The following is a 24,816-nucleotide window of genomic DNA, read 5'->3' as shown; positions in this document are numbered from 1 at the left end:
TCGACAAAAAAGCAACGGGATTTCTCCATAGGATTTAGGAAAATAGCTCAAAATACGATCTGTGGAAAACAAACCGGTGATGAATTCTGTTCAGCCGGATAATCTCCACATGTCTACTTTTATAATGTTCGAAACATAAATCTACTGGCCAGAAGCAAAACGCTAACATTGTGCTATAAAGGAACTACAGCAGGGTCGCTGCTTCAACGTCACGCCGACTTCAGATCCATATTCAAACATACAGACTCTAAATCAGGGGTGTCTAACTCAATTTCATTGCGGGCCCACATTCGCATAAAGGTTGCACTCAAAGGGCCGGTTATAACGATATAAATATGTAATATATATTTAAAGTAATGTATTATATTACATTATTGCCTCTGAATTGGATTATTATTGGATAGGATAATAACTTCATAATTAACTACGTCTGAAAGCAGAAGTCTCTTCAGTGCGCATGTCACAAAACGAGATGCATTGTGGGACATGTAGTTTATGGGCAACCTGCTTCTGTAAAGTGGCATGTAACCGTATAATAAACGTATTATATTCTTTGCAAGCTCTTGCGGGGCCACATAAAATGAAGTCGCGGGCCGGATTTGGCCCCCGGGCCTTGAGTTTGAGACCCCTGCTCTAAATGGAACGAGTTGAAGCGTTTGTTTGAACAGTCTGCAGGAGGCAGGGACTTGCTTTCAGGCAGAACAGAAACTAACTTAGAGGAGTGTTCACGTGTTCGGCGTAATGACGTACGACGTCCTCCGCGACTTCTGTAGTCCTATTCAGCCACTTGGTAACAACCATAGTTTCTCAGACACGTAAACTCTTCAGAAATCACAGTGGGGTCACTGCTGATGATTTAATGTAGAACAAAACGTGATCCGTCTCTTCAATGTGTCTCAACCACAGACCTTATTTCAGCTAGTTTCCTAATTCCTATGGAGAGATCCCATTGGCTCTGAGACGAGGGGACAGGAAGTGGTGACATGCTGACTCACTTCCTGGTTGTAGGACTCGTCACTGCACCGCTCTATTACAAATGATTATAAGAGGCAAAGCAGGGTCTTGCTGTGGATTGGCCACATGGCTCTGAAGGTGGATGATGGGGGGGGGGGGGGGGGGTTAGGTGAGGAGGGTCTTTTTCCCGGCAGTACCTGAGTGTCCCTCTCTCCTGTCTGTAACCTGTTGTTGGTTATATCTTTCTGGTCCTTGTCTGCCGCCGTGCACCTAGCATTAACCAGCTGACACACACAAACATGTCAGCACAGCAGGGGGTTCATAGAAAGAGAAACAAGGGGGGAGTGGTGCAAGGTGGGAAGGGAGGGGAGGGGGAGATGGTGTAAGTGTGGGAGAGTTGAAAGGTTAAAAGCCATGACCCTCAGCAGAGGTCACTGTGTTGGAGGTCAACATGCGCGGTGGGCAAAATGCTCCTCCAAGATAAAACGAATGTATTCGCCATCTGTTTTTAACTATATTGTATTATGTTCTAACTACATCTCCTACTTCATAGTCTACCTGAATGTGTACTTGAGTTAAATTGTAATCATTGTTGCCTTTGAGTATATGGTCTCGTCATGCTGCTTCCCTGATGGCTTCCACAGGATTGTAGCTGACATCCTCGTGGATTCATCTTCCTATTATACACACATGCATTTCCTAACATTCGGTCTATATGCTGTAAAATGTATTATCTCTTCGATTTACACACGGCATCTATTGCACGTCTGTCCGTCCTGGGAGAGGGATCCCTCCTCTGTTGCTCTCCCTGAGGTTTCTCTCATGTTCCCTTTAAACTGTGGGTTTTCTCTGGAAGTGTTTCCTTGTACGATGTGAGGGTCTAAGGACAGAGGGTCTGAGGACAGAGGGTCTAAGGACAGAGGGTCTGAGGACAGAGGGTCTGAGGACAGAGGGTCTGAGGACAGAGGGTCTAAGGACAGAAGGTCTGAGGATAGAGGGTCTAAGGACAGAGGGTCTAAGGACAGAGGGTCTGAGGACAGAGGGTCTAAGGATAGAGGGTCTAAGGACAGAGGGTCTAAGGACAGAGGGTCTGAGGACAGAGGGTCTAAGGACAGAGGGTCTAAGGACAGAGGGTCTAAGGACAGAGGGTCTGAGGACAGAGGGTCTGAGGACAGAGGGTCTGAGGACAGAGGGTCTGAGGACAGAGGGTCTGAGGACAGAGGGTCTGAGGACAGAGGGTCTGAGGACAGAGGGTCTGAGGACAGAGGGTCTGAGGATAGAGGGTCTAAGGACAGAGGGTCTAAGGACAGAGGGTCTGAGGACAGAGGGTCTAAGGACAGAGGGTCTAAGGACAGAGGGTCTAAGGACAGAGGGTCTGAGGACAGAGGGACTAAGGATAGAGGGTCTAAGGACAGAGGGTCTAAGGACAGAGGGTCTGAGGACAGAGGGTCTGAGGACAGAGGGTCTAAGGATAGAGGGTGTCGTTTTTCTCATACTGATATTCTGAACAATCTGTGTTGTTGTATTTGCTGTAAAGTGTCTGTAGGCTATTTTTATTTTATGTTCAGCACTTTGGCTCCACCAAACATCGTTTATAAATGTGCTATATAAATAAAACTTGATTTGATTTGATATATTAGTGTTCTATTTTATTTGCTGTAACAACAAAAATCTTCGACAAAATATGTCTTTCGTAAAAAAACGTTGGTGCTTTTTTCCCTTTATCTATAGAATGACAGTCAAGTGCAAACAAGCGGCAAGTTGTGGTGAACTACTGCACCGCGAGTCCTTGTATCACAATACAAATGTACTTAACGACATAAATACAGACTGCAGGGGAGATGAAATACTCCAACTACAAACATCCTTCTGGTCTTGTTTCAGAAACAAGATGTAATAATAACGTTCCCTTTGACCCAGGTCTGGAGCAGAAGCATTATATCAAACGGCAGATCCAGCCACTCTCAATCCTCAGGTTATATTTAGATAAAAGCACCGTGCTGTTACCTTGCTGTTCTGCAGAAGGCGTGCCAGATGCTCAAAGCAGTTACTATTGAGGAAGATGGCTTGAAGAACGGGTCTGTCTGAACACAGGAACATCTCCCTGATGGTGTCTGGGAGAACAAGAGGAGAATAAGTCACGTTTAAGATAAGATGGAACTTTGTTCAACCCTGTGGAAAATCAGGCGTTAAAAGCAGCGTTCAGTTATTATGCAGTTACCAACTCCCAGAAACCTGCAGGTCCGCTGCAACTCTGACTACTTTCAAATCCAGCAAGAAGACTTTTCTTTTTGCCGCTGCTTTTAATTGAACTATTCACATCTTAGACGGCACTGTAACTTTTAACGTTTTCTTTTAAATGTTTATTTTATTAGCTTTTCTTTTTAATGACTGATTTTAAATGCCATTTTCTTAATGTCTTTAGTTTCTTGTAAAGCACTTTGAATTGCCTTGTGTTGAAAGGTGCTATATAAATAAACCTAACAAATTTAAAAATAGCGGCAACATGAAAAACAGGTACAAATAAAAATACAAAAAAAAAGTGATAAGGTGATAAAGTAACAATTGAAACAAGATTAAAGTCTTGTAAAAACTGTGCAGGTTTTATGTAAACAGTCTAGGGCTGAACGATGAATCGATTTTAAATGATGCGATTATCAAATGTGATTTTTTTTCATCCACACCAATCAGAAGTGCTGTGCTCCACATGTACCAGCCTTTGTTAACCAATCAGAAGTGGCCCATGATAGCAGGTGATAGACAGATTGATCCAATCACCTGCCAAGTATCTTTGAAAGTGCCTGCCCTTTCCAGATGGCTTCCAATGGAGCTCTCGATGCTTTCTGAGTCAGGTTAGTAATGCTCCATCACGTGTTTCTATCACAGGGTGAGTCTGAAACTGAAGCTCGACTTTAAAGCAACTCAACGGAAGTTTCATGTACGTTTAGTTCTTTCACTCGTAGCTCGGGCTGCGGGGGCGCTAGAGACGGGAGCACGTTGATGCGACCTTCCTAGCCGGAGACATGGCCGCATTTTACAATAAACTTCCGTTGGGTCGCTTAAAAACAAATATCACAAATCGAATATCTGTCAGAAAAATCGCAATTAGATTAATTCCCAAAATCGTGCAGCCCGGTTCTGGGTACTATTAAAGGGTTACAGGTTTTTTTTTTACTTGACCTTTCTGCACGGAAATCATTAACTACATACAGCAGCTGGAAATCTCATGTGAGTGTTGCTTAAAGGTCTGTATTTTCTATGGAGCCCCTACCCTGATCCACCTCCACTGGCTCCCAGTCAAGCACCGTATCACCTATAAACTCCTTCTTCTGACTTACAAATCCCTCCATGCCCTCGCCCCCCAATACCTGTCTGACCTTCTCCGCTACCACACTCCATCCCGGAAGCTAAGATCATCTGGACAGGATCTCCTCTCCACCCCCCGCACCAGGTTGCGGACTTTTGGTGACAGAACCTTCAGTGTGGCATCCCCCACCCTCTGGAACTCTCTCCCCCCCCGAAATCCGCAGCGCCCCAACCCTGGACATTTTCAAGAAAGCCCTCAAAACGCACCTTTTTACCAAGGCTTTCGCCACTGTATAGTTAGGTTTATTTTTCCGCTACTTCCCCCCCCCACCCCCTTAACCTGTCTGCCTTTTTTCCCCTACTCCCCCCCCCCCCCCCCACCCGACTTGTAAAGCGACCTTGGGTTTCCTGAAAGGCGCTATAAAAATATTATATATTATTATTTATTATTATTACCCAGCATGTTAACTTGCAGCGCCACGAATCTGCTCTCCCAGTGCCGTCCGAGTGTCGGGACTCGAGCCCTCGCTTGCTGTTTCTGCTGCTGCTGTTGTTGTTGTTGTTGTTGTTGTTGTTGAGAAGCAACGATGGCCGCCGGGTCCGAGTTCAGCAGCTTGAAGTAGTTTTCCAGCACCGAGGCGATCTCCACCTGCCTCTGGTCGGAGCTGGCGGCCAGGAGACGCTGAACTACTTCTCGAAGGCAGGCTAGAGTCAGAAGAGCCTTTCTGTCGGGGGCTTCGCTGTCCCAGTCCTCTCCTTCCTCTGAAGAGCAGCTGCCCATCGAGCAGTCAGACAAAACACGCATCAACACCTCCATGGTGGCCGGAGAGATGGCCAGCAGAGCGTTCCTCTGAGGCAAAGGAAGGAGGAGAGGTATGGGGGTTAGTAAGAGGAGGACTCTATATATAACACTACAGATAACCAAGGAGAAATGTGACGTCTCGGCTCCTGGACGTCTGCTTTCTTTAACCCAATCACGATACAATATTCTCTCTCTTTAAGGACGGTGATCTATTGACTGAAGAGTTTGAACAGGAAAATGATTTTCTTTATCAAAACAAACTGGTTCTGTCCAAAACACACATAGGTTGGATGTTATCTTTGGTCACTAACTAACACACGCATCAACGCCTCCATGGTGGCCGGAGAGATGGCCAGCAGAGCGTTCCTCTGGAGGCCAAGGAAGGAGGAAAGGGGAAAGTAAGAGGAGGACACTAAAATAGCACCTCAGAAATCCAATAAGGGCAGCACGATGTGAGGAAAACAGCACACAGTACACTTTGTGATCTTTAATGCAAATCGGTTAACACCCACCTATAGGTCGTGAACTTTAATGCAAAAATATTTGACTGTCTGTGTCTCTTCAAACACACCCAGAGAGACGATAAGGTGTGTGTAAGGTATGTGTGTGTTATCATGAAATCAGGCCAGTGACGTCTACCTAAAACCTCCAGGTGGTCCACGTTTACCTGATCACCAGCTACTATGGCTCCAAACAGGTGCAGCAGGCAGCATTTCAGACTCTCCTTCAGGTGCTCACTCTCCTGGAAGCACTCTGAAAACACACACACACACACACACACACACACACACACACACACACACACACACACACACACACACACACACACACACACACACACACACACACACACACACACACACACACACACACACACACACACACACACACACACACACACACACACACACACACACACACACACACACACACACACACACACACACACACACACACACACCACACACACACACCACACACACACACACACACACACACACACACACACACAGCAGCCGCCCACACGACACAGGACAGAAGGAGGTATTTGTTTAAAACGTTCACTATCGGAGAGGAGAGTAAATAATAAGAGGAGGATACACTAGAGGTTAGGAGAGGAAACAAGAACAGGAGAGTAAATAAGGAGGATACACTAGAGGTTAGGAGAGGAAACAAGAACAGGAGAGTTAATAAGGAGGATACACTAGAGGTTAGGAGAGGAAACAAGAACAGGAGAGTTAATAAGGAGGATACACTAGAGGTTAGGAGAGGAAACAAGAACACGAGAGTAAATAATAAGAGGAGGATACACTAGAGGTTAGGAGAGCTAACAAGAACAGGAGAGTAAATAAGGAGGATACACAAGAGGTTAGGAGAGGAAACAAGAACAGGAGAGTAAATAAGGAGGATACACTAGAGGTTAGGAGAGGAAACAAGAACAGGAGAGTAAATAAGGAGGATACACAAGAGGTTAGGAGAGGAAACAAGAACAGGAGAGTAAATAAGGAGGATACACTAGAGGTTAGGAGAGGAAACAAGAACAGGAGAGTAAATAAGGAGGATACACTAGAGGTTAGGAGAGGAAACAAGAACAGGAGAGTTAATAAGGAGGATACACTAGAGGTTAGGAGAGGAAACAAGAACAGGAGAGTTAATAAGGAGGATACACTAGGTTAGGAGAGGAAACAAGAACAGGAGAGTTAATAAGGAGGATACACTAGGTTAGGAGAGGAAACAAGAACAGAGGCCTGTACTACGAAGCCGGTTCAACCTAACCTGGATATGTTTCAGTTAGCCGGTTGGCCTAATCCAAAACATACGCGCTCTCGCTAAGCGGTCCTACGACGCTGGTTATCAAGTGGATCGCTCAAGCCAGCCGTGTCCTATCTAGTTAGGTGTTCACATGAGAGGGGTGGTATCTGGAGCATTCGACCAATCACAGACATGGAGAAGCGTACTGACAGCGCAGCGTCATACTTCCTGAATGAAAAGTCAACTATAATATTAGACATATGAAGAAGTTAAACTTTAAACATCCATGACTCAAACACTTGATCCAGGATCAAAGCCACAGAGCTGCACCTGCAAGGTGAACACAGCTGGGAACAGAACAAGTGTTTGAATGCGTACATTAACAGGTTTATGATATCACTGCCCGTCTAAGACACCATCTGACTTTCATTACATTTGACTCCAGTGTTTCCTCAACTTAATGTGTTGCTTAAAATAATCCTTCTGCATCCAGTCTGTGACGCTGTGAGTGTTGCACGGCCAGATACGGCTCAGCTGACTCAGATAAGGAGATATATGATACATTATGAAGTGATATGGACTGTACTTAATGTGACTCTGATCCGGTTACTTATGTTGTGGCAGATATTTCAGTAAGCTTTCTTAACGCTAATGTTATAATATTCAGATTGCTCTGAAGATGGAGGTGATATTCTATTCATGTTCACGTTCACTCAGTCGCTGATTTTTGCCGGCCGTCTTTCCTGCAACGGCAGCTTTTCTGTATTTCCTTTCTCCTGTAATATGACTTGATCGCTTTAAACTCCGCACACTGAGCACTGATTGGTCAGCAGGCAGTGCTTTCACTGAGTTGATCTCTTAGCCTGCAACCTAACCTGGTCCCGACCAGGTTAGCCGCTAAGCATAAGTTACCATGGAGATCTAGCCTGCTAAAAAGAGAACCAGCTTCGTAGGACCGGAAACCCCGAGTTAACCTGAAGTTAGCCGCTAAGAGAACATCCGGCTTCGTAGTATACCCCCCAGGAGAGTAAATAAGGGAAGGAACAGAGAGAAGAGGCGACAACAAGTGGAGCAAAAACAAGGAGAAAAGAGAAGATTAACAGATAGGAAACAAGGAAATTAGATGAGGACACAAGCAGAGGAGAGGATAGTAAAGAAGGGGACACAAAAGTAGACGAGTGGAGAGGAACGAGGAGAGGATTGGAGAGGAACAAGGAGAGGATTGGAGAGGAACGAGGAGAGGAGTGGAGAGGAACAAGGAGAGGAGTGGAGAGGAACAAGGAGAGGATTGGAGAGGAACGAGGAGAGGAGTGGAGAGGAACGAGGAGAGGAGTGGAGAGGAACAAGGAGAGGAGTGGAGAGAAACAAGGAGAGGATTGGAGAGGAACGAGGAGAGGATTGGAGAGGAACGAGGAGAGGAGTGGAGAGGAACAAGGAGAGGAGTGGAGAGGAACAAGGAGAGGATTGGAGAGGAACGAGGAGAGGATTGGAGAGGAACAAGGAGAGGAGATCGTTTGTTTCCTAATCCAAACCCAACGAGGAAATGCAAATACTAACCAAACACGGCAAGCTCTATCATAACAGTGTTTGCAAATAATGTAACTGTCACGCGGAACACGTATGCTGTTGTATAAAAGCAGTAGACATTGGTGTAGACAGTAACTAGATTTACTCAAGTACAATTCTGAGGGATTTGTACTTTCAATTTCTTGCTAATTTGTATTTTTACTCCACTACAATTCAGAGGTAAATCGAGTATTCCTACACTCTGGTACTTAGAGTTTGATTTGAGTACTTCTTCCACCACTAATCGTTGAAGATTTCTCTCCAGAATCCTACCGACACCGTGTGAAAGCGAGAGTGAGAAGCAGAACTACAAACGGGGAACTTACGGTAAAAGAAAGGAACGAACTCCACAGTGAGCGGCGCTGCTTTGTACTTCTGTCTGCTCCGCTCTACTGTGCCCAGCTGCTGCCTGCGGGGGGAAACACGGCTTAGAGAAGACACCAAACCAAGATGAACAACACCTCGTTGTTGTTGTTGTTGTGGTGGTTGTTGTTGTGGTGCAGGACGTTGTTACCCGCAGGTTCGATGCCTCCAGTTTCGATACGGGTCGTAGAGGCTCTCGCAGAACGCCAGCGCGTGACGGACAAACTCCTCCGCCTGGCTCTGGTCGGCCATCTCCTTCTCCTTCGTCTTGCTCTTCAGCTGCAACCAACACACACACACACACACACATTTACTACAGTATTATCTACCCGAGAGGGCACAAGTACACACATCCTTCACTCAAGTAGAAGTACACATACTCATGTGTCAAGATACTTGGGTAAAAGAAGTAGAAGTACAGATACTCGTGTTTAAACTCAAGTGAAAGTAGAAGTACTGACTAAACTTCTTTACTCAAGTCAAAGTAAAGAACTTTGAAATGTACTTCAGTAAAAAGTACCCAGAACTAGCAGCTGCTTTAAAGAGTACCTGACCTCCCTTTATATTAATAGAACAATAATGTCATTGTTAGCTAATGAATGTTTCCATGCTGAACAACGGCAACATGACAACGTTTCCATTGGTCCCTCTTCTTTAGAGAAGACCAGGAAATGATGGATACACGGATCGTGTTCAAATCAATAGGCACGCAATGACTCTAAAGAATAATGATCACGCATCAAACACACATTCAGACTAAAGGAACCAGCTGTTTGGGAAATGAGAGAAGTAGAAAGTACAGGTATTTGAGTTCAACATGTGAGAAGTAGAAAGTACAAGTATTTGAGTTCAACATGTAAGAAGTAGAAAGTACAGGTATTTGGGTTCAACATGTAAGAAGTAGAAAGTACAGGTATTTGAGTTCAACATGTAAGAAGTAGAAAGTACAGGTATTTGGGTTCAACATGTAAGAAGTAGAAAGTACAGGTATTTGGGTTCAACATGTAAGAAGTAGAAAGTATGGTATTTGGGTTCAACATGTAAGAAGTAGAAAGTACAGGTATTTGAGTTCAACATGTGAGAAGTAGAAAGTACAGGTATTTGAGTTCAACATGTAAGAAGTAGAAAGTACAGGTATTTGAGTTCAACATGTAAGAAGTAGAAAGTACAGGTATTTGTGTTCAACATGTAAGAAGTAGAAAGTACAGGTATTTGAGTTCAACATGTGAGAAGTAGAAAGTACAGTTATTTGGGTTCAACATGTAAGAAGTAGAAAGTACAGGTATTTGAGTTCAACATGTAAGAAGTAGAAAGTACAGGTATTTGGGTTCAACATGTAAGAAGTAGAAAGTACAGGTATTTGGGTTCAACATGTAAGAAGTAGAAAGTATGGTATTTGGGTTCAACATGTAAGAAGTAGAAAGTACAGGTATTTGTGTTCAACATGTAAGAAGTAGAAAGTACAGGTATTTGAGTTCAACATGTAAGAAGTAGAAAGTACAGGTATTTGGGTTCAACATGTAAGAAGTAGAAAGTACAGGTATTTGAGTTCAACATGTAAGAAGTAGAAAGTACAGGTATTTGGGTTCAACATGTAAGAAGTAGAAAGTACAGGTATTTGGGTTCAACATGTAAGAAGTAGAAAGTATGGTATTTGGGTTCAACATGTAAGAAGTAGAAAGTACAGGTATTTGAGTTCAACATGTGAGAAGTAGAAAGTACAGGTATTTGAGTTCAACATGTAAGAAGTAGAAAGTACAGGTATTTGAGTTCAACATGTAAGAAGTAGAAAGTACAGGTATTTGAGTTCAACATGTGAGAAGTAGAAAGTACAGGTATTTGAGTTCAACATGTGAGAAGTAGAAAGTACAGGTATTTGGGTTCAACATGTAAGAAGTAGAAAGTACAGGTATTTGGGTTCAACATGTAAGAAGTAGAAAGTACAGGTATTTGAGTTCAACATGTTAGAAGTAGAAAGTACAGGTATTTGAGTTCAACATGTGAGAAGTAGAAAGTACAGGTATTTGAGTTCAACATGTAAGAAGTAGAAAGTATGGTATTTGGGTTCAACATGTGAGAAGTAGAAAGTACAGGTATTTGAGTTCAACATGTAAGAAGTAGAAAGTACAGGTATTTGAGTTCAACATGTGAGAAGTAGAAAGTACAGGTATTTGAGTTCAACATGTAGGAAGTAGAAAGTACAGGTATTTGGGTTCAACATGTAAGAAGTAGAAAGTACAGGTATTTGAGTTCAACATGTAGGAAGTAGAAAGTACAGGTATTTGGGTTCAACATGTGAGAAGTAGAAAGTACAGGTATTTGAGTTCAACATGTAAGAAGTAGAAAGTACAGGTATTTGTGTTCAACATGTAAGAAGTAGAAAGTACAGGTATTTGGGTTCAACATGTGAGAAGTAGAAAGTACAGGTATTTGAGTTCAACATGTAAGAAGTAGAAAGTACAGGTATTTGAGTTCAACATGTAAGAAGTAGAAAGTACAGGTATTTGTGTTCAACATGTAAGAAGTAGAAAGTACAAGTATTTGAGTTCAACATGTAAGAAGTAGAAAGTACAGGTATTTGTGTTCAACATGTAAGAAGTAGAAAGTACAGGTATTTGAGTTCAACATGTAAGAAGTAGAAAGTACAGGTATTTGAGTTCAACATGTGAGAAGTAGAAAGTACAGGTATTTGAGTTCAACATGTTAGAAGTAGAAAGTACAGGTATTTGAGTTCAACATGTAAGAAGTAGAAAGTACAGGTATTTGTGTTCAACATGTAAGAAGTAGAAAGTACATGTATTTGAGTTCAACATGTTAGAAGTAGAAAGTACAGGTATTTGAGTTCAACATGTAAGAAGTAGAAAGTACAGGTATTTGAGTTCAACATGTAAGAAGTAGAAAGTATGGTATTTGGGTTCAACATGTGAGAAGTAGAAAGTACAGGTATTTGAGTTCAACATGTAAGAAGTAGAAAGTACATGTATTTGAGTTCAACATGTTAGAAGTAGAAAGTACAGGTATTTGAGTTCAACATGTAAGAAGTAGAAAGTACAGGTATTTGAGTTCAACATGTAAGAAGTAGAAAGTATGGTATTTGGGTTCAACATGTGAGAAGTAGAAAGTACAGGTATTTGAGTTCAACATGTGAGAAGTAGAAAGTACAGGTATTTGAGTTCAACATGTAAGAAGTAGAAAGTACAGGTATTTGGGTTCAACGTGTAAGAAGTAGAAAGTACAGGTATTTGAGTTCAACATGTAAGAAGTAGAAAGTACAGGTATTTGAGTTCAACATGTGAGAAGTAGAAAGTACAGGTATTTGAGTTCAACATGTGAGAAGTAGAAAGTACAGGTATTTGAGTTCAACATGTAGGAAGTAGAAAGTACAGGTATTTGAGTTCAACATGTGAGAAGTAGAAAGTACAGGTATTTGAGTTCAACATGTAAGAAGTAGAAAGTATGGTATTTGGGTTCAACATGTGAGAAGTAGAAAGTACAGGTATTTGAGTTCAACATGTAAGAAGTAGAAAGTATGGTATTTGAGTTCAACATGTGAGAAGTAGAAAGTACAGGTATTTGAGTTCAACATGTAAGAAGTAGAAAGTACAGGTATTTGAGTTCAACATGTAAGAAGTAGAAAGTATGGTATTTGGGTTCAACATGTGAGAAGTAGAAAGTACAGGTATTTGAGTTCAACATGTAAGAAGTAGAAAGTATGGTATTTGAGTTCAACATGTGAGAAGTAGAAAGTACAGGTATTTGAGTTCAACATGTGAGAAGTAGAAAGTATGGTATTTGAGTTCAACATGTGAGAAGTAGAAAGTACAGGTATTTGGGTTCAACATGTGAGAAGTAGAAAGTACAGGTATTTGAGTTCAACATGTAAGAAGTAGAAAGTATGGTATTTGGGTTCAACATGTGAGAAGTAGAAAGTACAGGTATTTGAGTTCAACATGTAAGAAGTAGAAAGTATGGTATTTGAGTTCAACATGTGAGAAGTAGAAAGTACAGGTATTTGAGTTCAACATGTAGGAAGTAGAAAGTACAGGTATTTGGGTTCAACATGTAAGAAGTAGAAAGTACAGGTATTTGAGTTCAACATGTAGGAAGTAGAAAGTACAGGTATTTGGGTTCAACGTGTAAGAAGTAGAAAGTACAGGTATTTGAGTTCAACATGTAAGAAGTAGAAAGTACAGGTATTTGAGTTCAACATGTGAGAAGTAGAAAGTACAGGTATTTGAGTTCAACATGTAGGAAGTAGAAAGTACAGGTATTTGAGTTCAACATGTAAGAAGTAGAAAGTACAGGTATTTGGGTTCAACATGTAAGAAGTAGAAAGTACAGGTATTTGAGTTCAACATGTAAGAAGTAGAAAGTACAGGTATTTGAGTTCAACATGTGAGAAGTAGAAAGTACAGGTATTTGAGTTCAACATGTAGGAAGTAGAAAGTACAGGTATTTGGGTTCAACATGTAAGAAGTAGAAAGTACAGGTATTTGAGTTCAACATGTAGGAAGTAGAAAGTACAGGTATTTGGGTTCAACATGTGAGAAGTAGAAAGTACAGGTATTTGAGTTCAACATGTAAGAAGTAGAAAGTACAGGTATTTGTGTTCAACATGTAAGAAGTAGAAAGTACAGGTATTTGGGTTCAACATGTGAGAAGTAGAAAGTACAGGTATTTGAGTTCAACATGTAAGAAGTAGAAAGTACAGGTATTTGAGTTCAACATGTAAGAAGTAGAAAGTACAGGTATTTGTGTTCAACATGTAAGAAGTAGAAAGTACAAGTATTTGAGTTCAACATGTAAGAAGTAGAAAGTACAGGTATTTGTGTTCAACATGTAAGAAGTAGAAAGTACAGGTATTTGAGTTCAACATGTAAGAAGTAGAAAGTACAGGTATTTGGGTTCAACATGTGAGAAGTAGAAAGTACAGGTATTTGAGTTCAACATGTGAGAAGTAGAAAGTACAGGTATTTGGGTTCAACATGTGAGAAGTAGAAAGTACAGGTATTTGGGTTCAACATGTGAGAAGTAGAAAGTACAGGTATTTGAGTTCAACATGTAAGAAGTAGAAAGTACAGGTATTTGAGTTCAACATGTGAGAAGTAGAAAGTACAGGTATTTGAGTTCAACATGTTAGAAGTAGAAAGTACAGGTATTTGAGTTCAACATGTAAGAAGTAGAAAGTACAGGTATTTGTGTTCAACATGTAAGAAGTAGAAAGTACATGTATTTGAGTTCAACATGTAAGAAGTAGAAAGTACAGGTATTTGAGTTCAACATGTAAGAAGTAGAAAGTATGGTATTTGGGTTCAACATGTGAGAAGTAGAAAGTACAGGTATTTGAGTTCAACATGTAAGAAGTAGAAAGTACATGTATTTGAGTTCAACATGTTAGAAGTAGAAAGTACAGGTATTTGAGTTCAACATGTAAGAAGTAGAAAGTACAGGTATTTGAGTTCAACATGTAAGAAGTAGAAAGTATGGTATTTGGGTTCAACATGTGAGAAGTAGAAAGTACAGGTATTTGAGTTCAACATGTGAGAAGTAGAAAGTACAGGTATTTGAGTTCAACATGTAGGAAGTAGAAAGTACAGGTATTTGGGTTCAACGTGTAAGAAGTAGAAAGTACAGGTATTTGAGTTCAACATGTAAGAAGTAGAAAGTACAGGTATTTGAGTTCAACATGTGAGAAGTAGAAAGTACAGGTATTTGAGTTCAACATGTAGGAAGTAGAAAGTACAGGTATTTGGGTTCAACATGTAAGAAGTAGAAAGTACAGGTATTTGAGTTCAACATGTAAGAAGTAGAAAGTACAGGTATTTGAGTTCAACATGTGAGAAGTAGAAAGTACAGGTATTTGAGTTCAACATGTAGGAAGTAGAAAGTACAGGTATTTGGGTTCAACATGTAAGAAGTAGAAAGTACAGGTATTTGAGTTCAACATGTAGGAAGTAGAAAGTACAGGTATTTGTGTTCAACATGTAAGAAGTAGAAAGTACAGGTATTTGGGTTCAACATGTAAGAAGTAGAAAGTACAGGTATTTGAGTTCAACATGTAAGAAGTAGAAAGTACAGGTATTTGGGTTCAACATGTGAGAAGTAGAAAGTACAGGTATTTGAGTTCAACATGTAAGAAGTAGAAAGTACAGGTATTTGTGTTCAACATGTAAGAAGTAGAAAGTACAGGTATTTGAGTTCAACATGTGAGAAGTAGAAAGTACAGGTATTTGAGTTCAACATGTAAGAAGTAGAAAGTACAGGTATTTGTGTTCAACATGTAAGAAGTAGAAAGTACAGGTATTTGAGTTCAACATGTAAGAAGTAGAAAGTACAGGTATTTGAGTTCAACATGTAAGAAGTAGAAAGTAAAGGTATTTGAGTTCAACATGTAAGAAGTAGAAAGTACAGGTATTTGTGTTCAACATGTAAGAAGTAGAAAGTACAGGTATTTGAGTTCAACATGTAAGAAGTAGAAAGTACAGGTATTTGGGTTCAACATGTGAGAAGTAGAAAGTACAGGTATTTGAGTTCAACATGTGAGAAGTAGAAAGTACAGGTATTTGAGTTCAACATGTGAGAAGTAGAAAGTACAGGTATTTGGGTTCAACATGTGAGAAGTAGAAAGTACAGGTATTTGAGTTCAACATGTGAGAAGTAGAAAGTACAGGTATTTGGGTTCAACATGTGAGAAGTAGAAAGTACAGGTATTTGAGTTCAACATGTAAGAAGTAGAAAGTACAGGTATTTGAGTTCAACATGTGAGAAGTAGAAAGTACAGGTATTTGAGTTCAACATGTGAGAAGTAGAAAGTACAGGTAAAGTAAAGTACTGATAGCAGAAACATGTACTTAAGTACAGTAACGAAGTATTTGTACTCCACTACTTCCCACCTGCCTCATTCAGACTATTTGGAATATAATACATGCAATATATGACAAAGGTTATTGGTATTTAAAGTTTAAATATGTGAGTCAATAGAAGGGCTGTCCTCGATTGAAAATATTCTTAACCCTAACATAGTTTTTTCCAAAATCTAATCAAAACATCTCACGATTACAAAGCATCATTTAAATCTTGTGTTAACCAGAGTTGTGTTCATTCGGTCCGAACAATGCTTTAGGAAACGACTAATCGACTAACGAATGGTCTTCCCGCCTGTAGGGCAGCGTGATTTAACGAGCAGAGAGAAAACACACCTGCTGAATGTAGAGTGTGGTCATGTTGATGATGTGGTTGATGTAAGAGCAAGTACCGATCTCCTCCACGTTGGACAGGTTCCTATCGGAAAACATGCACAGACACACAAGACAAGTCAAACATCAAAGCAGCTGTGACGACCAGAAGGTAGACATACTAAATAATAACAAAGCTTTATTTGTATCGAGTGGAAACACGTCACAAATTAAACGGAGAACAATAAATGAACTTCACATGCAGCATAACAACATAATATAACAATTAACCCTCCGGTGTCACTGTGGACGTTTTTGTCCATATGGGTCATTTTTTTGGTTGTGTTGCTGCAAACGGCCTGAGCTTTGTAACAAGGCTATTTTCTCGATCTATTTTGGAATTTCAATTTTTGAAATCGGTCTTTAATTCACTGTGTAACAAATCGACTACGCAAATTAGTCATTCGAGACTAAAATGTCCACTGCAAAAGACTTTAAAAACATTATATTAAAAGATTTTTTCACAACTTTTTTGGGTTCAATCTTTAAAGCAACTTCCGCCCTAATAGAAAATACCAAGAATGTTCAGGATTTTAACCCTTTAAATGCCATTTTGAATACATGAAACCGCTGTTCTTTTCATGATGAAGTGTTATTTTCCATAAAATACATATCTGGGGACTGGCTCTTTCATTTTTGTCTCGAATGACTAATTTGCGTAATCCAAACGAATGATACCGGAGCGTTAAAGGGGACATAAGAAGGTAAAAGGTGTGATAATACAAATACAAAGGTTGGTGTTGCTAATATCTTCTCTTCCTCTGTGAAATATCTATGCTGTTGGTGCATGTGATGTACAAATAATACAAATAAAATAAGTGGTGATGCTCATAAAAAGGCTAATCTAAAATGATGTGTCTCCAGCTGTCGTTTAACGATGTATTAGTCGTCTAAAAAACCAAAGAAAGCGGACCCATACGTCCCAATCTCTTCCTCTGTGAAATACCCATGTTGTTGGTGCATGTGATCCATTCATACTGTTACTCGATAATAAGACACACTTCCGTCTTAGCACGTCGCTTAATTTCAGCACAACGGCATCTTCGGATAACACGTAACTCCACTTCCCAAAACATCCGGAACACATTAAGCAGGAACAGAAAGAGTCGGTGAACACATACCGGCAGATGATGATGAGGAACTTGAGCAGCAGCAGAGCCAGGTGTTGCTGCTCGGCCTCCAGGCCATCAGAGGCTTTCTGGACGCATTGCAGCAGCTGGTGGCGCAGCACCTGCAGGATGTTGTCCGGGAGGAGCGTCAACACGGGAGGAAGCTCATCTGGCCTGGAGAGACACAGAAGCTGATGAAGATCATTTATTTAACCCTCAGACGCATAAATGGTGAGGTGGGTTTCTTGAAGTATCTTTGTAATTACATTTTCTTATCATTTCATATTCCAGCTATTCCTCAAAAAACATGTTTTGGATATCTATTTCATTGGAACTTGGGAAATGTTCTCAACTGTCTTCTAAATAATTGTAAAACCAACGTTATGCGTTACATTGATACTGTAATCCAAACAGATCCCCCACACACACACACACACACACACACACACACACACACACACACACACACACACACACACACACACACACACACACACACACACACACACACACACACACACACACACACACACACATCACACACACACACACCACACACACACACACACACACACACACACACACACACACACACACACACACACACACACACACACACACACACACACACACACACACACACACACACACACACACACACACACACACACACACACACACACACACACACACACACACACACACACACACACACACACACACACACACACACACACACACACACACACACACACACACACACACTCACACAACACGTCCTAGGTAGTTAAACACGTCCGTTTCAGTCCAGTGTCGTCAAATACAATCCACAATCCTAAAACTACATTTCCCAGAATTCACAGCACCACAATAAAATGCAATCTTCTGACACATTCTGTGGACACACACACACACACACAGCAGAAAAGTGGGTTCTTCTTAGAGGTAAAAGGGAGGTCAGTGTTATTGGTGAAATGTTATGGACAGGCGTGAGGTAGGGTGTGAGAAAATCTGCACACACTGTGTATGATGATATGATGTTGATTCTCTACATGTGTATAGATACAGAATGTGTATCTGTGTGTGTTTCCTTCAAATGTCACAAATCACAGTTTTGCACACGTTACCTCGAAGGTGGCTTTTCAAAGTCCACGTCGAGGCATCTCTCGTAGGAGCTGATGAAAATCTCCAGCCATATCTTCAGGTAGTCTGGATCCCTCTGAGGAAAGAAGACCATATGGTTAGTGGCATTGCTGACTGTGTGTGTGTGTGTGTGTGTGTGTGTGTGTGTGTGTGTGTGTGTGTGTGTGTGTGTGTGTCTTTACAGTTTAGTATGATAGCGACACTGGATATGAAAGATTGTTGCGTCAAAAGCCAAGGACACTTTTCTCCTTTAGGAAACCACTCGTTCCCCTTCCTGTTTTGTCATTACAAAGTTTAAAAACAAAAAGGATACAGGAGTGAGAGGTTCACAAAGCGGCTACTACAACCTGACAGACCGGTGAATGTCTCAGGTGTGTTCGTCTCTACTCTCTTAGGGCGTGGAAGCTCAAACATGCACCTGTTGGGAAACAGGCACGGCTGCATTGTGAGGGGGGGGGGGGGGTATTTCCCAGCAGCCGGCTGATCGACATTTCCTAAATTCCTGGAACAATGCCGAGCGAAAGACGGGATGGCACCAGAGGAAGGCTTGGTCACAGGTCCTGGAGTTAACCCCTTCACCCACAGGAACAAACTAATCCTGCTAACTGGGAAGATATGGATCATTAATGCGTTAATGGTATTTCTAAGCTGGAAAATGCTTCAAACTTCACCTGTTGTTGACGGTAGGAAAAAGGAACCGTCATGTTCGTAGCAATCCATCCAACATGTCCGACTTAAGTACAGATTTTGAAGCCCCAGCATGCCTTGTGGCGCACATTTGTCACTCTGCTTTGAAACTGAAAATGTATCCTGAGGCTAAGCCGACCAGCATTGCTATATAAAGTAACCCCGGAAGACACGATGCAATGAGAGGAGGATGTCTTTATTTCCTCAGCAGTTCTTACGTAACGCCTCTTGGATTCTGCAGAAGCTACTTGACTTTAATTCAGACATATTTGCAGATGAGAGCTTGACTGTAATAAAAGAGACAGTCAGACTGCTGTCTGCGTGTCAGAGTGGAACTCAGCCAGAGCGGAGCAGGAAGCTATGAAGTCATCAGAACTGTGTGTGTGTGTGTGTGTGTGTGTGTGAATAATATATTCCAAAACTGATCTATAAATACTCTATTGTCTTTATATGACTGCCCAGAAAATGAGATGATGATGATGTATGCCAGCAGCTCTCAAGTGACTGAGCCTCACTAGCAGCAGTGACTGAAGGAGTGTGTGTGTGTGTGTGTGTGTGTGTGTGTGTGTCTGAAAGAATGTCCTCTTTTAGGCAGCAGCTTGGGAGCACAGATGCCCATTGAGGGTTAGGACTGTGGCGGACACACCCTGCTCTGCATGGCACACACACACACACACACACACACACACACACACACACACACACACACACACACACACACACACACACACACACACACACACACACACACACACACACACACACACACACACACACACACACACACACACACACACACACACACACACACACACACACACACACACACACACACACACACACACACACACACACACACACACACACACACACAGTTCCCGTGAGAAGATAACATGCCTCTCCTGTTTATCCCGGGCCCTTTGCCACTGAACCACATTCCTAACGATCTGTTTAAGGTGACCTCTGAGAGGATAACAAGGTCACCGGCAACGCAGATCGATGCACTCGGAGATCCCCGTTGACAGAATGAAACAAGAGACGTGTGTAATGGGATGGGAACTCCTCACAACTAATGATGTGGTCTCAGGAGATTATTGCATCAATTCATAGGAACTCTAATATGGAAAAGGTCAAAGTGCTGTTTTCTGCCGCTTTTCTGTTTGATATTAGATGAAAGTTCAACACGTGGCTCTGGACTGACCAAACAAGACATTTAAAGACCTCAGCTTGGACCAGGATGGACGTGTAATTGATGTAAATAGATAAGACAGCGCAGCAGCAACCCGGCTCCTCCAGACGGGCGCGGTCTGGATTCTGAGAGTGACCTGGTTTTAGTGGAAGGAGTGGCATCGAGTCGCTGAAACCACAACGTTTAAAAAGCTCTCCTCCCAGTAGGTCTGTGGTCAGCCATGACAGCACTGACACGTGTATTTAAAGAGGCTTCTGGGCAGGGTCATCGAGTACTTAAATACACATTAGAGATACTTCTACTTGTGCTTTTATACTTTTACTCGTTGTGCTTTTACTCCACGACATCATACATGTTTATTCTTTAAAATAGGATTATTTGGTGTAGATGAAACCAACATTATATTTAAGTGACTGAAACCATGAGTGTTAACAGAACTTTGATTGGCAGCGACGATATTTTAAAGTACTTTTACTCCGAAGTACATTTCCCTAATCGTACTGAAACACTTTTACTCGATGCAGTACTTTTACTCGATGCAGTACTTTTACTTGCAATGAAGTACTTTTTCAGTGTTGCATTCGTACTTTTACTCGATGCAGTACTTTTACTCTTTGCAGTACTTTTACTCGATGCAGTACTTTTACTCGGCCTGAATGCTTGTCCACCGCTTGGGATAAACACGTCTGACACGCTCCGTCAGTGACGTCAGTGTTCGTCCACAGAGGAAACTGAGAAGCCAAAGGGTGGCAGAATAAAACCCAGAGAAAGATTCCCAAGGGCGACAAACTTTACATACCGGCGACTAAAGCCTGAGTGTGTGTGCGAGGCATTGTGTGCATGTGTGTGTGACAACAGAGATTAAACCGTACCGAGCAAACAAGCAGCAAAGACTTGAGTAATCTACTCTGGGACAAACATGTGGAACCAAGACGCTTTCTCCTCCTCCGTCGTCTCCAGCTTCATTTCCCTTCTCGCTATTCTGACTCCTAAAATGCCAGGGCTTATGCAAATGACTCTTTTATCCGTTTCTAGTCAAAAAGCAACTCAAAGGGAATAAAAACAAGACAAGAAATGTAAAAATAGTGCAAGAAGAAAAGAGATTAAGTTGCAAGATCAAATGTTCGAGTCATGCATTTATGGTAGTGGTAAATGCAATGTGAGATGCAACCAAATGTCTGCCAGTGACCCTGTGTCGTGGACTAGCAGGGGTTCGCTGTAGAACGAAGCCTCCGCAGGCTGAAATGACGGCGCTGGTTGTTGAGGCATGCTCCATGCTGGGGTTGAGCATTAAAAAGGGCTTTTCTGCAGCTTACAGAGTAACTGGCACGATTCAGACGTCTCCACTTTCTCTGGATCATAATCTGCTGAAACAAAGCGGAGCGCCCCCGGAGTTTCTCCAGCGGTTCTTGTGGGGAAAACACAAACCAATGACAGGCAGCTAAAGGATCGCTGGCTATGTAACTTAGCTGTCATCTGCGTCCTATCAGCTCAAGTCATAAGTCAGGCAACTTCTGAGGATTAAGGCTTCACCTACACAACTACACAGTGTGCATGAAACACCTGCAGAAGTCTCCACTGTTTCAAGGTGGTAAAGTCCAACCACGACTATCTTTCCCTGCTCGTTTTCAACCATATATTTACAAATGCAATGATCAAGACTTTCCACATGATGAAGGTATCAGTGTAAACATATCATACTTAACCCATCTAGGATCTATGAGGCGTTTGCCCGTTCATAGACAGTTACTTTCCATACAGTCTCAATGCAAGTGAAGACACACCTATAGGATCATTTAAACATTACATTTTAAGACATTAATTGAAGCATCTGTTTAAACCCCGCCCCTTTCCACTGACACAAAGGAGACACTGCTTTGTCAATCATTAGACGGACATATAGTCGAGAAGTGTTAGTTGCAGCCGTATGAAGCAGCCTTCAAAGACGCGTGCATACGGACTGAAGATCAGTCAATAACTGGGAATCAATCATTAATGCATTTGTAGTTAAACTATGTCAGAAAGGACTGAGGCTCGTTGTGCAACACTTCAACTTTTCAAAGGTCTCAGACCAACATTCCTCATGTGATTTATGCCGCCAGCCATACCTGACATTTCAGCTGCTCAGAGGCCGCTACATATATATTAAAATGCTTCCCTCTCAGCGTCTCGTCTGCCTCACACAGAGAGACATGTTGGCCCTGTGGACCCTTGGCTTGCAGCCAGGATGAAATGAAATGATCCCTCAAAGCTCATGTGAGGAACTTTAATTGCCAAGTGAATTAAATCTAGCCAACAGCTGACTCAAGGTCTCCACTATGGTCATCCATTCATCTCCACGGTAACAACAAACCAATCTCCTCCATGCACTGCACCTTTAAAACCTGACAGTATCACATGGCATCCCGACGAGATTTCTACACATGCTTCAACTGTTTTTCCGACTTGGGGAAAAGGAGCATATTCGTAACACTGGTTGCATTGGTTCTCTGTCAATGAACTGCTAATGTATAAACCACTCTGTCCCAGTCCAATACATCCTGCAGGATGGGCAGGCAATGTCATTAGTCTGGGTCTAATTGGAGCATTTTAGAGCCCTGTTAATGTTTATGTGCTGTTCAAGTGTAGCGCTTGGTTTAAAAAGATTGCCACACAATTATTACAATCAGTGATTTTGGTTTTTAAAACGTCTGTCACTATTTACCGCTGACCGTAGTGTTTAATTCGTAGGTTTTTCATTGCTATAACTTCACTGTAGCTGTGCATATGATGATGCCAGGGGGGAAATACCATCACACTGCCCCCTACTTCACCTAATGACATTCTCCCAGAAGTATTGCGTCCTTACCTTGGTGCAGTAGAGCATCCAGACCTCGTACAGTCTCTCCTTGGATGCCATGTTGCTTTAGTGTCACTTCTCCGGCTGCTTCATGGTTTTCAGTCATGAGCTAAACCTCCCCCGCTGACCTCCAATGTTCAACATCATGGCAAAGGTGGAACACTCCTTCAAAAGATGCCAAGGAAACTTTCCAAGAATGATTCCATGGCACAGGATTTGGCGCAGTAATTCCACTTCTGTAGATCTTCTCGGAGAACCAGGGGGTGATTCCCAGCAGTGTTTGCACTATCAATGACAAACAGACAGTTACTAAACATGGAGGCGGATGTTTTGCCATAAAAATACAACACTGTGAAGCCAATAACACGTGTAGTCAATACTTTACTTATTTTAACATTTGCAAGGCATGACTTTTACTTGTACAGAAGTATTCCTACACTCTGGTACTTCTATATTTGCTTTAGTACAAGATCTGAGTACTTCTACCACCCCTGTATTCCCAGCAGTGTTTGCACTATCAATGCCAACACACACTTAACATGGAGGCGGATATCTTGTGAAAATAAGAGTTCACTGCCAGCAGAAAGCATCCAGTTTCGGTGCTCCAAAGCCCCCAGGAAGTGAAGCAAGTTTGTTTAGGGGTTAAACGACAGTACTACAACTTCCCTGTCAGTCCATGACGTCATTGGGCCTAAATGACTTTTCCCCCATTGACTTACTTTGGGAAAGAGAGGTCTGTATATCAACCATATCAACAGATACTTTGACCTAATTTAAATTACCCAGCAGGAACACTTTTAAAGCCCTTATTTAAATCATTGAGTTATTTATATGATGAGATGTTTATATTTTAGAACTTGTTTAATTTCTACTATGTTTTCAAATGATGTGCATACCTTTGTTTACAAAAAAACCCCACAATTTGGGATCGATAATGTATATCTTAATTAGACTATTTAGAGCAGAGAGATTGGCAGGCGGAATTTAAAGTGGAAAACTCCACTACGCATGCTCAGTGGGCCCACATCCGGGTACTTTTAGGGGGTAATTTTGAGCTTCATGCGTCAGAATCAGAATTCCTTTATTAGGGATTGACAGTGTTACAGAAAAAAGTGGCATAGCAGGTAAAAAGAGACATGCAACGATAAAGGATAAGCTAACTTATTAAATATAGAGAAGGAATGCACACATTAGGGATAATAACTGATTAGCTCTCATAGGAATGAACGAGGTCTGTATATTCAGTTCTGAAGCAATGTTAACAACACGGCAACACACACACTATTATGAATGTCTGCTTCTGTTGTGTGCTTTAAAAAACGCGTGTAATTAGGGCTAAAAACCCCTGTGTCTGTCGACCTTAAGCTGTCAAAAAAAAGCCTATATTCTGTATTTTTTTGCTTCCCTTTCTCCTCCTCCTCCTCCTCATGTGACAGAAACGCCTCGTCCTCCCAATCCTGCCCGGATACACATGTCTCTTTTAAAAGATAAGATATCAATGTATAGGTGGTAAACATGTATTAAAACCGTCGATAAACTAAGACCACTCACCTGTGTAACGAAACTGTCAGCTGACGCCGTCTGCACTGAGTTGTCGTAAAGGTGTCAAGTTGGAGGAAAACATAAACAGCGCGCATGGTTAACAGAAACCGGTTTCTTATTTCAAAATAAGACAAGGCACAACAAAATAAGATAAAAGCTACCTTTATTTATCCTTGTAGAGAAATACAAGTGTTATAGGAGCAACAGAATAAGACAGGTAGTACACATAGAATAATAGTTAATACCACGACTTGTATTGTGAAAGGGCAACAGGATACACAACACACTGCAGCAAAAGTGGACGTTATCAGGATTAAACTTCACTTTCC

The 24,816-nt window shown here is 41.6% G+C and overlaps 1 protein-coding gene across 1 annotated transcript in view; it reads right to left on the bottom strand.

The window, feature by feature from the left end:
• LOC117549790 (neurobeachin-like protein 1) overlaps positions 1–24,573 on the bottom strand; it is a gene marked incomplete in the record, with an annotated part of 50,886 nt that extends 26,313 nt beyond the window's left edge. The window contains 11 exon segments of the mRNA XM_034221869.1: positions 1,152–1,238; positions 2,962–3,068; positions 4,717–5,110; positions 5,730–5,815; positions 8,707–8,789; positions 8,895–9,022; positions 15,943–16,024; positions 17,100–17,261; positions 18,215–18,306; positions 22,955–23,230; positions 24,497–24,573. Coding sequence (XP_034077760.1) covers positions 1,152–1,238; positions 2,962–3,068; positions 4,717–5,110; positions 5,730–5,815; positions 8,707–8,789; positions 8,895–9,022; positions 15,943–16,024; positions 17,100–17,261; positions 18,215–18,306; positions 22,955–23,005 — 1,272 coding nt within the window.
• Between the last annotated feature and the right edge of the window lie 243 nt (positions 24,574–24,816).

The sequence above is a fragment of the Gymnodraco acuticeps genome, unplaced genomic scaffold (genome assembly GCF_902827175.1).
Source record: "Gymnodraco acuticeps unplaced genomic scaffold, fGymAcu1.1, whole genome shotgun sequence".
Classification (NCBI taxonomy): domain Eukaryota; kingdom Metazoa; phylum Chordata; class Actinopteri; order Perciformes; family Bathydraconidae; genus Gymnodraco; species Gymnodraco acuticeps.
This window is presented reverse-complemented; position numbering and strand designations above follow the sequence as displayed.